The 24,364-nt window shown below is 42.9% G+C and overlaps 1 protein-coding gene across 20 annotated transcripts in view; it reads right to left on the bottom strand.

The window, feature by feature from the left end:
- Positions 1 to 24,364, bottom strand: part of KALRN (kalirin RhoGEF kinase) — a 616,045-nt gene that overhangs the window by 250,956 nt on the left and 340,725 nt on the right. For 14 of the 20 annotated variants that reach the window (XM_032480687.1, XM_032480718.1, XM_032480571.1 and 11 more), the window contains exons 14-17: positions 23,574 to 23,769; positions 15,167 to 15,333; positions 7,523 to 7,642; positions 1,401 to 1,619 (exon numbers count right to left, since the gene is read on the bottom strand). In XM_032480687.1, the coding sequence (XP_032336578.1) occupies positions 1,401 to 1,619; positions 7,523 to 7,642; positions 15,167 to 15,333; positions 23,574 to 23,769 (702 nt within the window). The remainder of the gene's footprint in view (positions 1 to 1,400; positions 1,620 to 7,522; positions 7,643 to 15,166; positions 15,334 to 23,573; positions 23,770 to 24,364) is intronic. The other 6 variants (XM_032480702.1, XM_032480728.1, XM_032480598.1 and 3 more) reach the window with 1 other exon arrangement.

Here is a 24,364-nt window from a genome sequence, read left to right as displayed (position 1 = left end):
TCCTCCAACTTTGTTCTTCCTTTTCAAGATTATTTTGGTCATTCTAGGTTCTTTGCTTTTCCATGTAAATCTTAGAATCAGCACATCAATTTCTAAAATAAAAAAGAAGCTTGCTGGGATGTGACTGGGATGTGTTGAATTTATACATCAACTGGGGAAGCTCTCTGTCATGTTAGTCTGCTGCTCCCTCTCCCGTGGAATCAAAGGCATCATCTCTCTGAATTACTGGAAGGAGGTCTGAGAGAAGGTGTAAGATGAACACTGGCTGCAGGGCCCTCTAACAGGCATGTTACCTTTGCTCCGAAATAGACTTTCCCATGGTCCCTGTAAGTCACCCAGAGGAGAATGTTTCTCTGATCAATTTCTATCAAGGACTGATTTGAATGAGGAAAGTATTTTATGCTGAATAAAATTACTCCTATCTTAAACCTCTATCTCATAAAGATAATTCCCTAACAGCACCCAAATCATTTAAAAATCCTCTTAGCCCTTGTGCATACTGCTGTACAGAAATACTAGTAATGGGGTTGCATCTTTATGGCCCTGCTGTATGTATCTTTTGCCTTTTCTCCCCCAGCTGCACCATCCTACCATTTAGGCTCATAGTTCTCCAATGACAGAGAGCTGTTTCCTCCATCAAACTGGGAACCCCTTGAGCAAAAGAGCTGTGTGTTTTTCAAGCAGTACATACCGCCTGACTGTGGTAGATTAGATTATGTTCAGCAAATTGTCATTCTCCTCTCTCAACCTTCATAGGAGTCATAGGCTGCCCTGTTTCACTGATACTGGCTTGGCCATGTGAGTTGTCGTCAAAAGGAGGCTAGAGCGTGTGACACAAGCAGACTTGAAATGTGCTTGCACAGCAGATTTTGGATGCTTGCACTCCTGCCTTTCACTATAAATGTGCCTTTAGTAGCTGCTGATCAAGAAGGATAACAGACATGGAAACAGATCTAGACCCAGTCTACAGCTTGGAGCCTAGCTCTACCAAACTCAGCCAAGATCAGCTGAACTCCAAATACTTAAGCAAAAAATAAATTCTCATTGTTTTATACCACTGGTTTTGGGGGGGGGTGATTTGTTACACACCACCATTGTGGCAACAGCTAACTGGTACACCACTCAAATTTAGCATTCGGTGTAAACCTACCCAGTTTCCACTTCAATGCCTAAATATGATGAATTTGAGAAATTTATAAGAAACAAATCACAAGGTCCACTCCTCTAATGGAAAGGATTATAAGGAAGCAAACTGCAGTGTCTCCACAAATCATTCTTCTACTCTCAAAGGCTCAGAGGACTGGCTTCTTGCCAGGAAGATTCAGCAGATTTGCAGTGTGAGGCAGAAAATAGCCCTCCATCAGTCTCAGCCCCACACAGTCCACAACCCTCTCTCTCACCTGTTCAGAAGTTTTGTAAAAGGCCACTGAGGCATTGACCAGTTTTAGCCGGTCTTCCATCTTCAGCATGAGCTGCTGCCAGTGGAGGGCCACCTTCTCAGCGCATTCCCGGATGGCGTCGGCATCGTAGTGGCCAGCCTGGAGCAGTGCCTCAGCTTTCTGCTGCACCTGCAGGGCGCTCTGGTGTGTCTTCTGCAAGGAAGTGGCATGAAAGAGGGACTGGGCACAAGGGGAGGAGAGAGAGGTCCGTGGGAATGACCCAGGCGTGGTATGGGAAGGGGTGGAGTGAGGCGTGAGTGGAAAGATGCAGAAAAGTTAAAAAGCTTTAAATGACTGATTCAAACATGCTGTCATGATGATTCAATATATCATTGTTTTAAAAGCATATTTAGAAAAAGTATATCATGCATTTTCATTAACTAATTGCTCAGGTCCTTAATTTCTGCCCCCACTCCTTCTCTCCTACTTGCATCACTCTGCGTTTTAAAGACATTTCAGTTGCTGTGCTAGTGAAATGCAGTTATGTATAAATATGCTCCACGATTGATTCATACATTAGTTAAATTTCCTTTGCAAATCTAATTATAAATTAACTCGTTGTGCGTTTTCAAAGGAGATTACTGCTGTAGTCCCATTTTACAGAGCAAATAAACATAGAGCATAAAAAACATCCCCATGTAACAAATCTCAGCCAATAATGCAATCATTTTAACATGAATGATCAGTTTTAAAAGGATTCCAGTAGAAGGAAGAAATTTGGCAGGTTAATAAGCAGAAGAGTAGCATCTCACACCATCTCTTAGTTACCTCACCAAGGGAGCAGAACAGCACAGTAGATAATTCAGCTCAACACATAACCCTGCATTATTACATTATTTAAGTTTGCCTTTATGATAATATATATTGTAGAAAGTTTATTTTTTGATTCAGGCTAAATGTGGTTTGCATTCTCAGTTCACATTAAGGTGAAGAGAACAGGCTGGAAAACTGGGTGGCAGGGAGAGAGCCAAATGGGCTTAAAATTTATTAAAATAAAGGACTGATGTGGATGAGCCATATGACTTTTTTTTTTAAAGAGGTAATATGATCCTCACCTCAGCTGCTGGGATCATTTCAACCCCATGGCCCAGTGCTAATTTGGCTTTTGCACTTGGAGGAGAGTATAGCTTAGCCGGCAGTGGAAAAGGGCAGCTAGCAGCCCAGTAAATTACTCCTGAATGATTTCTGCCCTCGTGGGCAGCAGCACTGGGACCATTCTCCAGGCCACTCCATTCAGCACTCCCCGTATGGGAGTACGACCCTTCCTCTTTTCACCCCTACCTCCCCCTTCACCCTTATCCCAGTCGGCAGTCTACACAGTCCTATGCCTTCTTCCCAGTCTATCCGCCACCTCCTGGCTTCCCTTCCCCTGCTCCTGAATCTGTCCTCAGTATTCGCTATGTTAACACGATCTCCTATAGTAACCTAGACTCCCTCATTCCCTTGCTTTGCCCCTGAGTCAGCCTTCAGTCCTGATTGACCACATTAGCATCTGGGTTCCTAATTTCTGGATGAAGCTAGAAAAGGTAAACTAACAGGCAGAAATGACCCAGTACAAGTCTCTGGCTTCTTTCTGTTTTACATATTGGGACCAATTTCTTTTACTGTCTCCTAAATGCAGAGGTACCCCAAGGTCCTTTCTTGGTTTCTGTCCACTACTGCAGAGTTCTCATCCATTCCCTTGGCTTCTATCATCTCCTCTTTGTAAATGACCCTCCAGTCTCTATCTCTCGCCCAACAACTGACCCTCATCTTTAACTGCCTTTGGATGTGACGGTGAGCTGCCTGCCACACCTCTCACCCAGGTCAGTAGCACTGATTTGGATGATCTAGCTGTCTGCCCCATGTCAGTCACTTACAAAGATGCATTGTTAGTACAAATGAAAGATCTTCCAAGAGAGAGGAGGAAACGTCACCAATGAATGCAAGTGGCTTTACTGCCCAACCAAAGCCTCCACCTTTCTCCCACAGCCCTGCTCAAGCTCCACATATAAAACTAAACTCCTCTTCCCCCTAAAAGTCTTCCCACTGCAGTCCGCCTTCTGTTGATGGTGCCCTCCTCACTGCCACCTAGGATTACAATCATGTCATCATCCTTGCCTGCTGTCCTCACCCCGAATCCCAGTCCTGCTCTCACTTCATACCTAGACTGCTGTGGTGGTCACCCAACTAGTCTTCTTACTTTCTATTACTAACCCGCCAAACTCATCCCTTACACTTCTGACAGATTAATTCTCTGCAATAGGAAGTGTTTAGATTAAGTGACTTCTAGCATCCTTTCCAATAGCTAAAACTATAATTTTATGCTCCAAGTATCACTCCCCTCTCTCAATTTAGATGCTTTCAGTGATCCCACATTGCTATGAAATCAAGCCCAAACTTTAGAGGATTTCATTAAAAGCCCCTCACATTGTGGTCCCAATTACTTCTATAACATCATTACCTACAACTTCCTTACAAAACCAATTGAACCACTTTCTTGTCTTTGCCATCTTCATTCTCCCTGCCTTTAAGGAACACCCCATAGTCTCTCCTTGTCTGTGTTCCAGTCTTCCTTGGAGACAAAGCTCAGTTCCAACCTTCTTCAAAGAGCCCTTCTGGACAGACTGAGACTCACTAAAAACGACCCTCTTCTAAATGCCTATTATCACTCATCTAACAGTTGGCTGATTTTCTATACTTAGATGGTGAAACTCTCAAGGCAAGGACTGTTTAAAAAAAAATCACTTTAACAGCTGTCATTTAACCAGCAGGTGTATACTCCGTGCAAAGCACTGTACTTATGCATATTTTTTTCTAGTTCTCATGACACTACTACAAGGTGGATATTATTATTCCCACTTCACAGATGAAGAAACTGAGGTTCAGGCTGGTTAAGTGACTTGCCCAAAAATGTACAACCAAGGAGGTGATAAAACCAGGTGTGACCTATTCCCAAATCTATGTCCTTTCCACTCTTTCACACCACATCATTTTACCTCTAGCAATTAGAAAGGTATCTACAATTTCTCATGAAGAGGAAGGTTCGCCAAATGAACATTAGTCATTATGATAATTATCTGGCCTCTCCTCAGTATATGAAACCAGCATATAATTGTCATCCTAAACTCGTTACCATGTCTTTTTCTCTGAGACTGGAGGAGTAACTTTAGTTTTCCTACAATTCATGCTATATAATAAATCCTTTTCCTTATTCTGAAACTCATTATTATCTAATAGTCCTGGGAGCCCCTTCTTCCCTTTACTTTCCTAAACTGTAGACTCTTCTTCATATGACATAATCTTTGCTTTACTAAGCTTGAGTCATTATTTTGCATTTATTTCTACCATTATCTAATCCTACTGAGTGCTGTACCTTGGAGACACGGATTATTGAGGATGTTCATATTTAGTAGGAGTACATGGAAGAAAACTGAACCAAATCAACTGAATTTATTATCCAGTTTTAACTACTATTTCTGCCATAATGCTTATGCTTAAAATGCATAAGAGGATTTCAAATAAAAATGGATTTTAAAATCAAGCCTGTCTTTATGATGTTCACAGTCCTTGAAGACACATCAGCCACAACATCTCGGATACTAACAAGTAATAACCTGGGTTTGCTGAAAAAGCCATGTCTCTGAGTGCTGGGTACTACTCTCCACTCTGAATGGCCCTGGAGAAGTTTTTCTGAAACCAAGGCTCCTTCAGATAAACATTCTGACCTTCTCTGGGGAAACCAAAACCTTCAGACTCATGATGTCACCCAAGCAAGGGTGAGCAAACATCTTGGTCTGCCCATGACAGTTCTAGCATTTGCTGATTTTTCTGGCTTAGTTATTAATAAATCCCTCCTTCATTCTTAAAAGTGTCTCAGTTTTAACAATAAATTATCTGATCATCTTACCCATAGCTTTTTATTTTCCCTTCTGGAGCCCAAGGTTCTTTCTTAGGGCCCAAAATGTCGAATTATGTTCCTTATCAGTGATCACTGTAAAGGCCTCCAGGAACATCACCAAAATGGGTTAAATCAAACCAGACTAGTTAGATGTCCTTTCAACTTGCTTAAATCCTCCCTGGCCTATTTCCCCCCAGTGTAGAACCTGGTCTAAACTGACACATTTAGAGAGAAGGCCAAGGCCACCTGGAGAAGGAACACATGTTGAAATTCCGGTTCTGTTCTCTTCAATATTCTAGCCATGCTGCAGACCCTGCCTACCTTCCACTCCCAAGATCTTCCAGAAATCCCACCTGTTCTGTCCTCTTGAGCCCACAGACATAAATTCTACAGGGGTCTATATCTCAACATCGATTTCAAGGATATTTGATCAAGTTGCACCCATGAAATTAAACAGACATGTATATGCTTAGTGAGCCTCCATTCTGTAAGGATGCAACAGCATCTAATGCAAATTAATACAAACACTGCACTTGTATACAAGTCACGTGGAACTCAGTCATTTCAACAGCACTGCTAATGCATTTACCCACTATTTTCTACTTGCTCATTGAGATGCTCAAGGGTGTCATGGTTTTACTTGCCCAACGTTTGATTAAGGGACTGAAAATTTAATTACCTGAACAAAGCAGGTAAACCTTCACATTCAAGATAAACAAGGAGGCGGTATAGCCAAGGGCTGTGTTCTCTCCGCCTAGCATCCCTCACAGCTCCATGCCCTGCCTCTAGTATGACTGCCCAACCTTCATCATTCTCTTCAGTGCTGCCTCTCTATGGGGCCGTGCCACTGTGTGCCTGATTCTTGAGTATAACCCCAGTCCTGATTTCTCCTTTACGAGGAATAGATCTTAACGCTCTCATATTTGGGCATGCCAATAAAATGCAGCAGAGACAGCTGACGATGATAAAACTTCTCTCCTCCGGTTAGTTCTTCCTTAGAAAATGATTTGCCCATGCTGCGTGTGTGGTATATAGTTTATTTTTAAATCTCAAATCTCAGACAGGACTCTAATTCTAGCAATGGTTCCTAAGAATATATCAGGCATCTTATAGAAATATGTCATTCGTGACAATGTTTAAATGTTTTCACATACGAGATAGTTCTTGGAAGATTAGTAGAAATCAATCAATACTAGTTTAAAATGGCTAGAAATCTGTTGGATTACTGTATTAAAGATATACTTACTGGTATACACAGTTAAATCTTTAATCATTGTTGTATTTTTTCTGGTAGAAAACAATACTTTTGCATTTCTTACACACTCAGAAGTAGGCTGAGTTTCATACTAAACCACAAGTAATGAACAAGTAATTTATCTCTTTTCCCATTGGTGCTGAACTTATTTTATTTTTAACATAGTGCCCATGTCCCATTTCCTACTCTTTTCCCCATGTCACTCTAAAGCAATCAGCTCAAGTCTCTTTGGGAAGGAAATATTCTAGCAGGAAGGATAATTAAAGGTATTATTTAAAGCAAGACAAAGTTTATATCAGACTATCATTAAGTGGAGTTTTATTTTAAAATAGCCTTTAAAACAAGTCTTGGTTGGTGAATTTCTGGTTTCAGTTTAATCCTTAAATATGACTTTCATTAGCACAACTGAATAACTGAGTTCAGTGATGCATACTACCTAGAGCCGTCTGCTCCCATGCGCGCTGCTCTTGTTAAAAGGCAGAATCTGACAGTAGAACCTAAATATTACATGTAAACTAAATGTTTAAAAATGGAATCCTAATTTGCTAGTAACTTCTGCAGTGGTTTATCCTCAATTCTGAGTGATCTTCAAGTAGAAGTGACTTCTGAACTTTTAGTTTCCCATTTCTCACATGGTGAGTAGTCCGTTAACATATAAAAACTCAATGCACTGCAAGCCTTGAAGGTTAAAGTTACAAATAAATAAGAAAGATCCACATTAGTAGTGTGAATACTTGTCTTCTAATACCAGGCTTCCTTGGGGTGCTGAACCACTGCATTTACTTCTCCATCAATTCTTGGGTGACAGGGAGGCTACCTGGCCCATTTCACTAGAAAGAGTGATGACTTCAATAGATAAAGAAGTGCCCACATCTTGAGGAATCATCCTGCCTAAGGTGCAGAGCAGAAAGGGGAAGGGAGGCCAGTATAGCCGGATTTGGGTGTTACCTCGATGGCCAGTTGGAACTGCTCATGCTCCCGCTGCAGTTGCTCTGCTTCAGACAAAGAGCTGGCGTTCACCAGGCTGGCGTTGAGCATTGACTCCCCATTGCGGATCCATCCCAGGACCTAGAACACAGGTGTCAGGACAAGAACATAGGTGAATGGAGCTTCCACAGAGCTGCTACCTTCTGTGATGGATCCTTCAGCCAGAGAGCTCATTATCTTCTACCCACAGTTGAAGAGAGGACAGGACGGGTCTAGATAATTAAAATCTCCCTAATTATGCCTGCATCCTGTGCCACAAGAGACTTATTTTAAGTACCAACCTCATTCCCAGCATCATGTTTTCTTTTCAACCTTTATAACTCCTCAGTCCATTTCCTCACCCACTTAGTTTAAACATTACTTTATCTGATTGCATTGTATGTATGTTTCTGAAGTTCCTTCTGGGACATAGTAAGGTATAAATGAATAAATTCCATCTGTTGGTATCGTTTTCTTTTTTTTAAGGCCCATGTCAAATATCAACAACTTTTTGAAATCTCCCATACCTAACCACTCCCATTAGAAACAATCTCTTCATCATCCACTAAAACCAGACCATTTTGTATGTACCACCTCTGTGGCACTCACCACAGCCTGCCTTATTCTGTTATTTTGACTTCTGTTTTGACCATTCTCTCCCTCCCTCCCACCTCCTTAGAACATAAACTCCCAGAAGACTAGAGTGATATATTAGTCATATTTTAATCTGACCCAGTTCCTAGCATAGTACCTCATGTGAGACAGGTATGTAGTAATGTTTTTAAAAGAGTGAACGACTACCTATGGAAAATACACTGAGCAGTGGGTCCAATCTCCTACATCTTGCAAAATAGTCAAGAGTAGGCAGGTTTGAGCTTTGATTGGTTAAATAACGCAAAGGGAGAAGAAGGAAAACAAGCAAAATAGTATGAATTGTCTACACACTGGACCATTAGAAAGAGGGAGTATGTTCTAATTGACTTAAATTATTTAGAGGCTATGGCTAGGCTGAGTAAAATTTCTAGGTGACCTTAATTAGTACTAGGGGAAAGAAAACTCAGCTAGGGAATATTAGAATAGAAGGAGAAACAGCTGACACTGTCTAGACAGTCTCGGCTGAAATGGAGACGTGGCAATTATCCAGCTAATAGAGTCAAGTGCAAATAATCCAACCAGAAATATTAAACCTTGAAAATCTACCTTGTGTCTGATCATCAGAAAATTGCCAAATATTTGCTTTATTAAGGCATCTGAGAGTTTGCTTGGAGAGGAAATAAAAATTCTTCTGAAATTTTGAGATCAGTAAATACCATCCATCTGTTACTTCAAGGCAAAGCAGAAGACACCACAATCTGTTTCAAATAGTTTCAGATTTTTTTCCTTCTCTCAACTTCTTCATTTAAACAGTTAGAAAAATACTAAGCCTGGTCTCCTATTTCATAAACCTCACAGGTATTTCTCAAATTCCCTCCTTGGGCAGAAAATGACTGATGCCCTATTGTGCACGGATAACATCGGGACATAAATCCCACTGAAGCAGGGCTATTTGGATTGAGATGTTAATTCATGGGCCGCCTGGCAGATTGTGGATAAGATGCCAATCTGTAAAGCAATTAGTTGCAGGAAATAACTGCTCAGAGTGTATGTGTGAAATCTCTGATGCCACTGGTGTTCTGTGGCTGGCTGACTAGAGCTGCTAATGATTTCTGAAAGCTGGCTGGAAGTTTGGGGACATGCACACACGAATTGCATGCCTAAACGCTTCTCATCTTTGGAAAATGGAGCTTACAATTTATAGTTTTGAACTATGGAAGTCCTTCTGCCATGATTCACTGCATTTTGCTTGGTTCAAGATTCATTTAAAGGTGTCAAAGAAACATTTTCTCAATGTGCATCACAAATCAATGCTTGAGGGGCAATTTGACTCCCTCTGGGCCTCCTGAGTCTTGCTGGAATATTTCCTTTCTGGTCTCAGCCAACTGAAAACATCAGTTAGAGCTATGGTTGTGGGATCCCCATCTAACAGGTTGTTCATTTAGAAATATTATAGGTTTCAGTCTCTCCATCTTTCATTAAATCATACCATAACCTTGATATTCTTGTTCATTTTTATTTCCTAGATGCTGTTTATAAAGGCATTCCAGGCCTTCAGCATGGGAGATTTGATTTTAGAAAGATAAAAACGTATGGTAGTTTATTTAATCAATGGCTTGGCTTCAGGGGTGGGACAGATGCTGATGATTAAAGTCCCATGCATTTTCATCTTCCCAAAATCAAATCTCCCATGTTGAAGTCCTGGACTCAGTCCTAGAAGCTGAACTGAGGCAGTGTAGAAAGAGCACAAAATCGAAAGGCAGAACACGTGGCTTTGTTACAACCTGGTAAAAACACTTAACCCCTCTGAACCGCAACTTTTTCATTTGCAAAGGTAGGGTAACAGTGCCTTCCCTTCTGTACCAGGGTTGATGCAACATACTGTGAAATGCAAAGCCTGACTGATGACGGTGGTGCTGGTGAGTTTTAGTTTTGAGGCAAAGCTAGGTAGGTAATGCTATGATTCTTCACTTATACCTCTCACAATGAGAAGAGAAAGTTTAAGAATATTGATTTTTATTCTAGTATTTGTAGAGCCTTATTGGTTTATTCTGATGTGATGTAGACACTTTAGCTGTTTTGTTATCATCCTTCTTTGTACTCTGATCAATGACAACTCTTGTTGGTATAATTTTCTATTACTGCTTTTACAAAACAGAAATAGACTCACAGACATAGAAAACAAACTTACGTTTACCAGGGAGGAAAGGGGGTGGGAAGGGATAAATGGGGAGTTTGAGATTTGTAGATACTAACTACTATATATAAAATAGATAAACAAGGTCCTACTGTATAGCACAGGGAACTATATTCAGTACCTTGTAATGGCCTATAAGGAAAAAGAATATGAAAAGAAATCTGTATTTATATCTATACCTGTATCTATATATATAAAAACATAACTGAATCACTATGCTGTATACCAGAAATTAACACAACATTGTAAATTAACTACACTTCAATTAAAAAAGATTAAATAAGAAAAAAGATTACTTGAGCATTCTTTAAATAATTATGCTTTGCATAATAACAATAAGTTTTCTTTTTACTAAAAAATACTCTATTACTGTAATCCTTTATCTTCCTGGTTCATAAAATTGGTGATTTATTCTTCTGTGAGCATCCAAGTGAGTGAAAGGCAGCAGAAGAAATTTTGTAACAAGAATGAGAAAATGTTGGTCCTACTGATCTTGAGCTGTGTGACTTTGGAAATGTCATTTAATCTCTCTGAGGCTCAGTTTTCTCATCTGTCATATGGTAAGTCACAGGGTATAGATGAAATGAAATAACTAACATAAAAGTATTTTGCAAACCACAAAACGTGACCCTTAGAACGAACATTTTATGTTGGTCATCCACCTTAGACAACAGTTTACCTATAGGTTACATGGTCTTTGAAGGTCACGTTGAGCCCTAACATTCCTTACTTCTTTCAAAATTCAGAGACTGTCCTGTGACCACAGGATAACAGAGAAACTTGGCTCTGTAGAAATGAGGGTCTGGAAGACCCTTGCTGCTTGGGGACTTAGGAGCTAGGCTACAAATTCAGCTCGGTCAGAGCTGAGAGGGGGAACTGAGTGATGGAGATATATTGCATCCTCAGGCCAAGGAAGCTCAGATGATCCCGTGTTAGGAGAAGAATGGATGTGATTAACTGGACGTGAATGTCCACAATGATGATGCCATCGAAGCTGGGCAAGCTGGATCCTGTGACTTCGCAGGGTAGGGCAGCTGCTCACATAGGCTGTGTTCTCTAGGTAATGCTGACAATAAGGCTATGAGGGACACTGATTCTAACTCCTGCTACTGCAGATGACTTATCACAAGGCACAGTCGTTTCTGAAACTCCAGCCACAGGAAAACCATCAGCCCCTCAGACAGTAACTGGGAGCCTGCCACATTTCTAGTGCTTCTTAGTTTGAAAAATTCACGGTTTATGAGATTATACATGTTCATCCTTCATGGTTTTACAGGCTGTGACTGTGAGTCTTGTTAACAAATGGATAGTACTTGTCCCTTTGGCTGCCTCTCTTTTGGATCTACTCCAGCTCCTTTCTAACTTTTATGCACAGTGAACAGAACAAAACACCATATTCTCTAGAGGAACATGAGAAGGTAATATGTTCTTCTTTGTTTTAAATTCCCATCTTGATCACATGCAAATTTTGGCCAGTATTTGGTCCATGGGGGTAATTTAAGGCAATGTCTTTAGTAGACAAATAAGCATGATTTCTTTCTCCATAGCTTAGAGCTCCAACATCTTATAAATCCATTTCGGCCTATTTTCTGCTAAATGCATTGCTCTGTAGGAATACATATGGAAATTCAGTTAGTTTTATGCCCATTAAATAGGTTTTTCAAACCTTCCTGAATTATCTAATAAATGTGAGGTCATCCTTACCAGAGTAGCAATTTTCCTGGAAAGCAATCAGAGCATTCTGTGGGGTCTGGAGAATGGTCTAAGCTATTTTTCTAGAAGAAAGGGAGCACCTGGGTGGTCCAGGGCCCTATACCATGAGCTGGAATCAGGAGAGCAGCTTCCCTTCAAGGCTCAGTGTTTCTCTGGAGGGGTTAGGCCATTTATTTTAGATACAAAGTCCTGTATAATCCCTTCAGAAAGAAAACCACTTGCATTAATCAGTTTCATTTGCTCTAAATGCTTAAAAATAATTTTCAGTCCAATTTCTGTGACATCATCATTCCTCAAAGCTTCAGTTTATATAACTGAAGTGGCGTAACTACACTTACGGGTATGAAGGCCAAATCTAAACCTTTAAGTGATGAGCTCTAATGACAGAGCTGTATGATGACACATTGCTGTCCTCTCCCTTCCTGTCCCCACTGATGGCATTTCAATAAGGTCTTTTCATTCTTTCTTTCTTCCCTTTTTTTTTTTGAGAGTAACTTCAAAAGAGAAACTCTGGAGCTAGTGTCTAAATTTAGCCCCACTGATCAATACTGACATCTAAATTAACTCCCTGTTTCCAAGTGTCAACAGCTTCCAAATCAATATTTCCCACTCCACCAACGTCCATCAAACACAAACACCTTCTCTGAAACTGCATCAGACGACTCCCAAAAGAAAGAGCCCATGTCGACAAGGAAAACAAGTCTGTCCAATGAGGCATGGTGGCTTAACCGTGCAGGCAGTACCTCGGCGCCTCCAGGGGCCGCCGTCCTTTGCAAAGGCCTTCACGGGTTTCCTAAAGGCTGACCCGAGCCATCCAGTCCCAATTTGAACTACAACTCCCTTTGCATCATTCCTGCCATGATGGAGAGAAGAAGGAATGTTCTCACTCCCACAGACGAATACTTTTTTTTTGTCCTCCAGTTCATGAAACACTTAATGGGAATGTATACAGATATTAGTCAAGCCTGGGTTATCCATGGACGGATGATCCACTTCCCCACTTGACAAACTACCTTTCATCGTCCCAGCTCCCCATCCTGTGCAAAATGTATACTTGGAGGATGAAAATTCATTTCATTTCCATTTTCATCTCAGTCAAGAAAAACATAATTAGGAAGCTGGCCCTATTATTAGTGCTGTAGCGAAAAATAAATAAAATAAAACACCAGGAACAAAAGCAATGGCATATATTTCATTTCAAAGTCAATTAGGAATAATTTCCCTGTTATCTGGATATTTTATTCAGATGACTGTGAAAAAGGAGAATGGAGGAGAACTCCCATGGCCTGCTGGAGCCACTGACTCACCAGGCAGGCGCCGGCCCTCTGCCACGGTGCTGCAGCAGACTGCACTCTGCTGGAGGGCTTCTTTCTATTTCTCCCGGGACTCCAGGGTGGGAGAGGGGCCCAGCAGAGGCAAACTGTAGGACCTTGGATTCATGAGGCCTGGGCTCAACTTTGAGCTAACTAGTCAAGAGGCCCTGGGAGCACTAATCCTCTGGTCCTCAGTTTCCTCATTTGTAAAGTAAATGTATATCACAGTCCCCCATGGGCCTGTTCTCCTTAAGTGAGATCCCACGTAAGAAAGTACTTCTCCTATGAAAATAAAGACTATCATTACTGCCAAGAGGTTCAGAATTTGTATACTCATCACTGCACTGGGCTAGCTAGGATTCCTCCCATGTCCCCATGAATAACAGGTCTCTCCAGGGACTCAGGTGTGACCCCAGGGCAATTAAACAGAAAAGCAGCAGTGGTCTGGCTTTGCCTGGGGCTCAGTGATTTCACCTGAGCTCAAGACGGATCATCAGCACAGAGAGGGCGGGCCCTGGCTGAGCACTGATTGGAGAAGAAGGAGGGTAGGGAAGATCATTTTGCATATTATAATAAATAATATAGAATAACTAAAAGAGAAGCATCAGCAAGGAATACCCTGAATAAAAGGGCCTGAGCAATAAATAAATAAAATATGATGTCTTTTTTTCTTGTGCTAAATTAATAGACAAATGTAAAAACTCTAGCAGTCACTGTACATAAGGAAAAAAACATTTAAAAGAGGAAGATGTATCTCTGCTTAGGATACTTTGGGTGGGGCTCTGCTTAGAGGAAGCAGGTGGATGGGGTTGCTTGGGAAAGCGTGGAGCGGAAGGAGTAAACACTGAAGTGCTGTGGAGTCTGCCCTGCCAGGAAGCCGTCCTGGACCCATGGAGGGTGATGTTGAGTTCAGTGTGACCTTTGTCTGGTGACTTCTCTAAGCTTCAGAGACCTCCTCTGTAAGGACAGTAATATCTGCTTCAGAGAATGGTTGTGAGGACTGATTAAGAGATAGGTACAAAAGGCAGGTACTCAGTAAATGGAATTATGATTACATTTGTATTTCTTCAATCCCACTTTGTCTAAATAGGAAATCCCCATTCATTATGCTAATGATTCCCACTTAGTCTGTTCAAAATATAAATATGTAGTATTTTTAAAATGTGCCATTGGTCATTGTATGTATGTTCCTAAAGAGTCCTAGGAACCGTAAGGGTATATTCTTTAGTAAAATAGTATCATGTCTCATACAGGTAAGAACTCTTCTCTTTTTAAAAGTGGCTTTAATGAGTCTAGAACATTTTCTTATGAGAACTATACACACATTGAAAGAATGATGGGAACTGAACGATGGCTACCACATACTGTCTATATCTCAAGTGCGGTACTAGGCACACAGGTGCCCCACATTAATCAGCCTGGCTCTAAAGCCTGCATACGCTTATTGATAAGGGCTTTGTATTTCCCATGAACTCTGCGCAGGATTGAGGATAGAAAGGAAGAGAATGGACTCAGTGGCTAAGAACAACTTGGAAAAGTACTGGAATGCTCTCCTTAGATTGTTATAAGGCAGAGAAATGATGCATGTGTAGTCTGAGCCGTTGTACCATTAGATCTGTTTGTCGGAGCCAATAGATAGCAGCCTAGTTTTCAGAAACAAATGCAACCACACCTTACCTTACCTATTTCCTAAGTTCCGGGTATACCTGTGGCTCTGTATGCCTTACCCCGTACCAGGAACAGGCTCAGGTCAGACTCAGCTGCTGGGAAGCCCAGGCTGAAGGCAGAGGGCTAGATGGCCAGGCTCACCTGTTTGACTTCGGCCTGGAGGTGCCGTAGCTGAAGGCACTGCTCCAGCCGCTTGTGGGTCTGCTCCGCGTTAAGCTCCAATTCATGCTGCTTCTCGTGGAGAAACTCCAATAGCTCTTGCACCTGGGCCGCCAGATCAATGTCTTTTTCACAGATTAACTCAATTCCTGATTTAAACAAAATGTAAACAATTAAAAACCCGGTAGTAAAGACTATATTTCTTCCAATATGCATATGAAAGCTGGAATCCAGAAATAGCCACTGACAGCACGCTCTCAACCTCTGCATATCCCTCTGTGAAATCGGACAAATCACCATAACAAGCCTTTGTTTGGGATGCTCAAACCATGCCATCTCTTTTGGATTAACTCATCTTTTGCCAGGGAATAACTCTTCAACAGATGATTGCTTACCTAATTATCAACTGGGGTCAAAGAGGTGGTTTTCTGGAGTCCATCCCCAGACAAGGCGGCACACGGCAGTCCCCACAAGGGGACTGCCAATACCAGAATATTCACAACCAAGCCTCTTCATCATATTGGGAAATACAAAGTCCAAAAGACCCTGTCTCAGGAACTTCTGCCCAAGGCACCTCTCTTTTAGCTGGTCAGATGCAATTTACCATTAGATGTTAAGTAAACTCTCAAGAGAATAGTTGGGCAGTGGTGATTTTATTAGCCAACTGTTTAGGTCCCCTAAAAGAGCAACTCTAAGAAATACATGCTAGCTCTCTATATTGTTTCTCAGACACAGGCAAACACACCTGATAACCACACCCCAGCAGTGTCACAGGGGTACTGAGTGCTTATCCATTTGGAAAAACCATCACACGAAATTGTGCCCTCACCTGGAGAGTTTGCTTATCCTTCTACTGATTCAAAGCATAGTAAGCCCAGCCAGTCGCTGACAAGGGCTGCCAGTGTGATTAATAAACTGCCAACCATCTGACCTGTGATGGGAGCCTCGAATCAATACCCACCAGACAGAAGCTGTGGCTCCATTCCTTGCTCACCCCCTCCCCACCTCCTTGTCTTATTTTTCCTGTGTGTACCTCTCCCAGCAAACACATTCGCTCTCTGCTCCAAGCCAGTGCTCCGATTCGCACATTATCACCAGCACACCTGTAGTAGCCTTCCTCCAACAGATTTCTGCTTCAGGAAGGGTTGTTAACAAACTCTGAGACAGAGTGAAGGTGCTGCGTAGTTATCTAGGTCCTCTAGCCTGTCCTCTAGTGACTTGAATGTGATCCCTTACTTAGCTGTGATAGACCACACGGAAAGTGGGGAGCCGGCCCTGAGTCAGAATCATGATCTTGGGCAAGTTACCTAAATCCCCAGCAACTTCGCTTTCCTTATATGTACAAGAGGACTTTAAGTCTCTCTCTACCTCAAAGGCTACCTACTTCAGGAGCTGGTTGGGAGGATTAAATGAGATGATGCATCTGAGGCGTCTGTCACAGATCACAATAAACACGCTTTGCTCCTTAGTTCCAGGGCTGGCCCGCTTTCTGACCCAAACTTTCAACTTTTTGCCTTCTGACATTCATGCCCTCTTGGTTCCTATTTATCTCCAACTTCATGCAAGTTGTAACCCGTACTGTTTCTTGATTCTTATTGTCCAGCTATTTCTGTTTCAGCCTTGGCTTCGGGAAAATCCTCACTCTGGATTGCTTGCCTCCTTCTGATCCCTGACTCCACCTGGGTCTGCTGATTCTTAGTTCTGTCCAGATCCTTTCCCTGGGTCCACATCCTGGAATCTATGGCCCAATGCAGTTATGGATACGGATGAATAGAGTCTCAACCAACAATGGGGCTCAGACTCAAAAGCCCAGAAGATAAATACTTCCAAAGGGCACCAAAGGGTAGTGTACTTCCATGGGGATCACTCTCAGAGGAGACCAACAATCTCAACGTATGGCCACATAAAAAATCAGTCCCCTTTGGGACACTTCCTCCTCCCTGTGACTCACAACATCAGAAATTTATCACCCCCCACCACCACACCTGCCTGATACAGTGGGGGCGAATAAGGAAAGTCTGTACATGATAAGGGAAATTCACTTCTCAAGGCAAAAATAGTGTTTTACATAAGGACAATATGGGAGAGTGTAAAATTTTTTTTCTGGTGTTACATGGTAATAATTTCAGTATCTTTTCACATTTATTTTTTTCTGTCAGTTTCATAATTCCAAGATCAGCTCCTGAAATATCTGTAAGACACAGGAAAGAATGGCTTGTTCTTTTGGCAGTCAGCTTCCTCCAGTTACTGTTTTTAATTAACAAGGAGATGAGGTAGAGCATCTCCTTGACTGAAATAAAAAAATAAGAAAAAATACAAAAATTTCTACCTCTGTAGTGCTAGGTTTCGTGGAATGACACTAGACCTCCATGTTTACTTTTTAAAAATGTAATTTAAGATCCACCTGCAGAAGTAGAGGCTCTTCCCTGCTTCCTGCCACAATGTGGATTTTTCCCAGCTCATTTTCATTCTGCATGCATCTCTGGTGTTTGTTATGATGGGCTTGGGCAAAGTGTCTTTCTAGGAGAAGCTCATGGGCTCACCTCTGCCACATGACATGCAAATGGGCTCTCTAAGCCTGGTACTCATCAAAGGGGCCAGCCACCTGCTTAGAACATCATCCAGAGCGGGCTGCCTGCCCGCCCTGAGACTTGAGCCCTTCATTTTCAGCTATCTTGCTTGATATATAGATATTTTTTATGTGAGATGAACACAGGAAATAAAATGGATGAAGATGATGCCTACAACTCTCCTTCACCACTCATCATGTTGTGGATGGAGTGGGAGAAACATGAAGAGTGACTCCAGCCACACCAAGAAGAATAGAAACTCACCTCTCTCTTCTGGTGCCCCCAAACACATTGGCATGAGTCCCAGCTAATACCCATCACCTGGTAAGTGCCATCAATCAATAGCAAATAGTGTTTTCTTATGTTGACATTACTGCCCTCAATCTAATCAGAGGCCTAACTGTCTTCCTTACAGGGTCTCCAGAGATGCAAGATGTGTTCTTACCATCAAGGAGTGAAATAGATTCATAATGAAATAGTTCATCAATCTCTCTAAAAAAGCTGCACTGAGGTTTCTTTCTGATGTGCCCCCACAAGTCCTATACACAGTCCTGTGTCAGAACAGCCCCACTGAGGTTGGTTCCTTACTAACTAGTCCATGTTCTCACAGGAATGCAGGTTCCCTGGGGCCGGGGCCAGGGCCAGGTGTATTTTATGCATCTCTGCATCTTTAGGACCTAACACAGTGCTTGACTCACCCCTAAAAATACCTGTTTAGTGAACACATGGGTCTCTTTAAGGAAAAGCTCAGGTCACCTGAGAGCTTTAGGGACAGATGTGGGTGTGAGTCCATGCTCTGCAGCCTGTTAATGGGGGTCTCTGGGCTCCGAATCCCCTCTGAGACTGAGTAAGATGGGAATCCCAACAGTGACTCCTCATGAGTGTTGTGAGGACTAAGAGATAAGGTATATACAGTGCCTAGTTAGTAAAACATCCATGTCCCCACTTTTTCCTTTCCCTGGGGGAAATTATAACACATCCTTTGTTGATTACTGATGGGACTGTTGAATGGCTTATATAAAATGGAAATATAAAATCTTACCATCAGGTGTTTATGAACTTGCTCAAAGTGTATCATTAGAAGTTATGCTGATTTGGATGCTGTTAGACCAGTGCTCTCAACCTTGGCTCAAATTAGATTCATCCAGAGAACTTTAAAAAGTTGCCATGTCTTAGCCATACCCCAGACCAATAACATCAGAATCTCTGTGGGTAGGATCCAGGCATCAGGAAGTCTTAAAGCTCCCAGGGTGATTCCAACATGCAACCAAGACTGGAACCCACTGGGTAGGGGGTACAATGGTCAGCGATGCAGGGACAGAGTTATTCTTTATGCTACACTCTGGTATCAGAATGCCCGGCAATGCCATTACTTAGGGCTCAAGTCCACAGTTAATAATAAAATGTTACTTTGCTTTCCTTTGCTGCCAGGTCAAGGGTACCACTTTAATTTCCTCAAGGACAGAGGTGGCTGTGGTCTAGGGTAGCAGTGAGGTACTCCTGCCTCTGCTGCTTGTACTTATAACGTGTCTTTGAACAGTTTGTGTGTTCTTCAAAAATCTGTCTGCTTCAGACAGAGAACATCTTCTTTTCTCTTTTCTCCTCCGCTTCCCACTCCTCTTTCTGTGTCACTCCCTCAATATAACACCCAGTTCAGAAATGACAAAGTCCTTTAATCAGGTTTTTAGATCAGTATCCTCAACCCTGGTACATCAGAATCATTTGGGAAGTTTAAAAAATCTGGGCCCACTCCAGACCAATTAAGTAAGAACCCCTGAGGGGTGGGGCCCAGATACTGGTATGTTTAAGAAGCTCTCCAGGTGATTCCAAATATGCAGCCAGGCTGAGAACCTTTGTTTTTTGTCTTGTTTTTTTTATTTTTAATCAGCGCCTCTTACCTTCCCCTCAGATCCATATTCCTTCACTCCCGAGAAGCTTCCACTTTGGAAAAATATGGGCCTTTTCTTTCCTTTTATGACACAGTACAATTATTTATGGCCCATTATTTTTCCCTATATCTGTTCCCCCTGGACTGATGTTCCTCCTTGATTAATTCAGCAAACATCAATATCAAGACGTAACCACTCTGCTGGATGCCGGGAATGTAAAGAGAAGGAAGGAGGGACCCTGCCCTCACGCTGCTGGAGAAACTACGGGAACACAAATAACCCCAGCAGAACTCAGCATGAGCTAGAACACGAGGATAATGTGCAGCAGGTAACAAGCTTTACTGAACTCTCACCACACGCAGGTTTTACCCCACTGCACCCTCACAATGACTCCATATGGTTAGAATTCCTATGATGGCTGTTTTCCAGAGGAAGGTGAGGCTTGGAGACATGAGGTAACATGCTCAAGGACACCCAGGTAGTGAGACGTGTGGCCATGATGCCAACCCAGGAAGTCTCTCGCTCTCCTACCAGTACTCTTAACCTCTACGTTTAAGGAGAAGAGTGAGCCTCACAACCTAATTTAAGAATTTATTTAAATGCTGGGGCAGGGTTCTCCCCAGGCACAGTAAAATTTAAACATCATTGGCACAGACTCCAAAGAGTTTTCACTTAAAAACCTTGTTTAGAGAGAGAACTTGATGCTTTGATGAAACAACAAAAGTGACATATCTACAGGAAACGCAGATTCTGTCTTCTTCCTGAGGTCACGTGTAACAGTCATATGGTCAAGTCACAGCAGGGAGAAGATCTGGGGCATAACCAATGGGGGCAATGAGGCTGCATCACGGAAGGTGAGAATTGGAGGGGACGTGGGGAATGGAGGCCCATCGGCCACACTAGACAGAAGAAACTAAGGTCTAAAGAGAAAGAACAGGGACTTCCAAAGTCAGTCTGCTTGTTGGTGATGCAACTGGACCTTGGATTCAGCCAGCATGTTTTCCCCAATTTGACTCTTTCCAGCAAACCCTACCACTTCCCAACTTGAGGCCCAAATAGGTAACACTAAACAACGAGCAAGTGAAGAAATTGTTCCTATTTTGCCAACTATTCCTAAGGCTGATGTTGATTTAAGTGAAGGCTTTTGCTTTTGGTGAGGGTTGTTGGCACATTAGATGGATTTAGGAGAACCTGGCTGAATGCTAAAACTTCATACCTGAAAATAAAGATAAGGAAATTCCCTACTTCCATCTACGTTTGTAAAAATCAAAGCGTGAGCCCTTAATTAATTTGGCTTGGAGGGCTAAATACCAACCAACTTTTTGATTGTGTTAATTGTCCTTTTTCTGAGACAACAGTTACTTTACCTTTAGTTCAAATATAGTTCATTAGACATACAAAGTAAATGCCCAGCCCATTTGTTCCCTCAGTCCTGTGTCTCTGAAGTCCTGTATTCCTTGGCCATTCAAGTCCTGGGCAAGGCCCGTTCTAGGTCCACCTCCAACCCCAATCCCTAACCCCAGCTCTGGTGTGACTGCCCTGTCCCTTCCTCCAATCCAGAGATGAGATAGATGCCCAAGGTATATGGCAGCAGAATGAGCTTCCCTGAGGCCCTGGAATCATGTCCCTTGAGGCTTCCTGGGCTATGTCAGCCTGAGCAGCTGGCTGAGGCAGGAGCAGGGGAACAGCCAGTCCCAGCAGAGAGGGCTGAAGAGGCCAATCAAGGCTCTTTTAACAAAGCTCATTCCTAGAACAGGATATTGTGGGGGTGAGCAGCCCATCTGCCTGGGGTATTTTCACCCACTCAGCCCTCACAGTTAAGGTGGCCGCCAAGCACAGCCAGTCTTCAAGGACTGCCAGCTCTGTTACCAAGGGTACTTGGCACTTAAACAGAGATGTGCTTGCTGAAGGTCTTGCCGGCATCCTGGTCCTAAGTGCCGCAGGTTTTCAGGCAGATGAGGTTCTCCACCTGCCAGACACATCAGTATGTGAAAGGATGAGGGATCAGCATCCCTGCAGGGTTTCTCTGCACAGCATCTTTTTTGGGTACCATGTCTGCACTCTCATGGTTTCCAGTCTTAGCTGGATAGCCAGCTAACGTGAGCATCATGAGGACAAGCTGTAGGGTAAAACCCTGAGTCCAGACAAGGTTCTCAGTCACAGTTTCTCCCTTCCCCAATAAGGCCTTGAAAAGGTACAAGCCATGGCCAAGAACACTACTTCTCAAACTTTAACATGCACAAGATTTACCTGGAGATTTTGTTAAAATGCAGATTCAGACTCACTAAGTCTGGGATTCTGCCTTTCTAATCAGCTCTCAAGTGATGCTGGCATTGCTGGTCCAGGGCCCACACTTTGAGTAGGTCCTAGATCAGGGTCGGTAGATTGGAGGTGCATCAGAATCACCTGGAGGGCTTACTGAACTACAGATTTTTGGGCCTCACCCCCAGGAGATCCTGATGTGGCAGGTTCTAGGGATGGGCCCTTGAACTTGCATTTCTAACAAGTTCTTAGGTAATGCTGATGTTGCTGATCTGGGCACTGCGGTTGGAAGTCACTGCCCGAGGGCATTTCATAGATATCAGCTGCTGTGATTTAACCATCGCAATGAAAAACAGTGGTTCTCAGCCCTAGCTGCATGGGGGCATCACCTGCGGAGCTTTTGCTGATACCCAAGTCCTACTGAGAGGTGTTCAATCAGAATATCTGGGCATTGTCGTTTTGAAAACAGTCCCCAGACAGACTATGATGTAAATGGAGGGTCCTTCCAGGAGCTGTGTGGAGCCTGGTCTATACCCAGTAAACAGGCCTGGGTCTCACAGGCAGCTGCAGTCTGTTCACAACATAAATAAAAATTCAAGGAAAGATAATGCTGACCAAAGTAAATAGAATTTACTAGATGGTCTCTCCTCTGGTGAGAAGTGAAGTTCCTCTGAATGCTGGTATATATTCTCTCAGGTCATTAAAAGAAACATAGTACCCTAAAGTCAAGTTTGATTGCTAAGGTCTGCCTGACGATCTCAGGATTCTAAATGTCCTTCATGATCTACAGGGACATGGACCAATCATGTTTTAACGAGTTGATGGCCTGAGCCCCTGTCTGCCTCCTCCTGGAGGACCCAGGGTGGGTGGGGATGTGGAGATCTGACTTCTAGAACTCTACTGGTGTGTGCCCAGACCGGCAACTTCTTTTTTCTGGACTAGCTGGACAAGTGGACCGCTATGGCTCTCTCCAGTTCTAACATCAAAGGCTGTTTTGGAAAGTGGCAGGTGTAACAGTAAGGGCTTCTGTTAGATAAATAGTGAATAAATCCTGAGCAGGAAAAGAAGTCAAGTCTGGGTAGCTCAGCCAGTGTTTTTTGAGAAGTTATAAAATTATATGACCTTGCCATAAATTTTATCAGCATTTTTCTTACATGCACGCACAGACCAGTGATAAGAAAAATGAAGACTCAGAAGCATGAACTGGAGATGAGGAGCTAGCCCTGAGGGTGGAGGACAAGGCAGGAAAATGTGTGTGTGTGTGTGGGCGGTGGGGCAGGGCAGGGTGGAATAGCGACATCTACACATTTGAATACAGTTCACAAGGATGGCTGACTGCTTTTGGAGCCCACTTGGGCTTTGTTTCTTCAACCACCATGTTTTTGAATCTGTGCTGATTTCCATCATTGGTTTTTCCCCCACATCCCACAGTACCAGGAGATCCTGGCCCTATTCCTATCTTTACCACAGCCTAACCAGGCAACCTTGGACAAGTAATTTTAGCTCCCAGGCTTCAGTTTTTCTTTAAAATGGAGGCAAAACCCTCTGTTCCAGTACCTGTGAGAACAGAATAAATGAGTGGAACAGAAGTGCTCTTTGGAGCCAGGGTCGTATTCTTGTTTTCATCATCTCCCCATTGGAAGAATGAGCCTGGGACAGGTTGCCTACCTGAGGCCTGAACCTCCATGATGTACTGATGCAGATCCTGGCCCTGCTGGATGACCTCAAAGGTCATGTTATTCATGGCCAGCTTCCGCTCCGTGTGGCGCTGCAGCCGTTGCTCCGCCAGGGTCAGATCCTCCGTGTTAAAGTCATTCATCTGCCGAAGCAAGTCCTCGTTCCAGGCATCTAGTTCTGCTGTCACCTGTGAGAGAACCACCATCAGTGTAGGCTCGCTGGTCCACAAGAGGCTGCTAGGTTGAAGCTCACTGATTCCAAACCTTACTAACTAATCCAACTTTCAGATCTGTCTCTGCTTTGCATCTCCTTTTTGACCCCCAGAGCACATTTAAGCAATGGTACCATGCACCCAGGTATGCATGCCTTTAAAAGTGTTCTCCCTGTGCATCAATGTCTACAGCAGCAGTAAACACTTATATGATGAATTATGGTTTAGAAAGTTTTTGCACACTCCATCTCATCCCACCCCTACAATAACCTAGAGAGGCAGGCAGGGTGGAGATCTCCAGGTCCATCTCACACAAGAGGAAGCTGACGCTCACTCACACAGATGGAATGGTTTGGCCAGAGTTCACTGTGCTCACAAGGGGCGTGACCTGAGAACATAATTTGGTTCTTCTCCAGACTGCAAAGACTTTGTCCACCATACATACTGTAACCATTGTTCTAAAAGTCTCATAATTGGAGAGGTCCTTAGAAATTAAACGCTGAGTCTAGCTCTTCAAGAGACAGAAACAGAGGGCTGGAGAAGCCTGGTGAAGGGCCTGAGGTTACAATCA

This window comes from Camelus ferus, chromosome 1 (assembly GCF_009834535.1).
Source record: "Camelus ferus isolate YT-003-E chromosome 1, BCGSAC_Cfer_1.0, whole genome shotgun sequence".
Classification (NCBI taxonomy): domain Eukaryota; kingdom Metazoa; phylum Chordata; class Mammalia; order Artiodactyla; family Camelidae; genus Camelus; species Camelus ferus.
The sequence above is the reverse complement of the archived record's forward strand: the minus strand, read 5'-3'. Positions and strand labels throughout refer to the sequence as shown.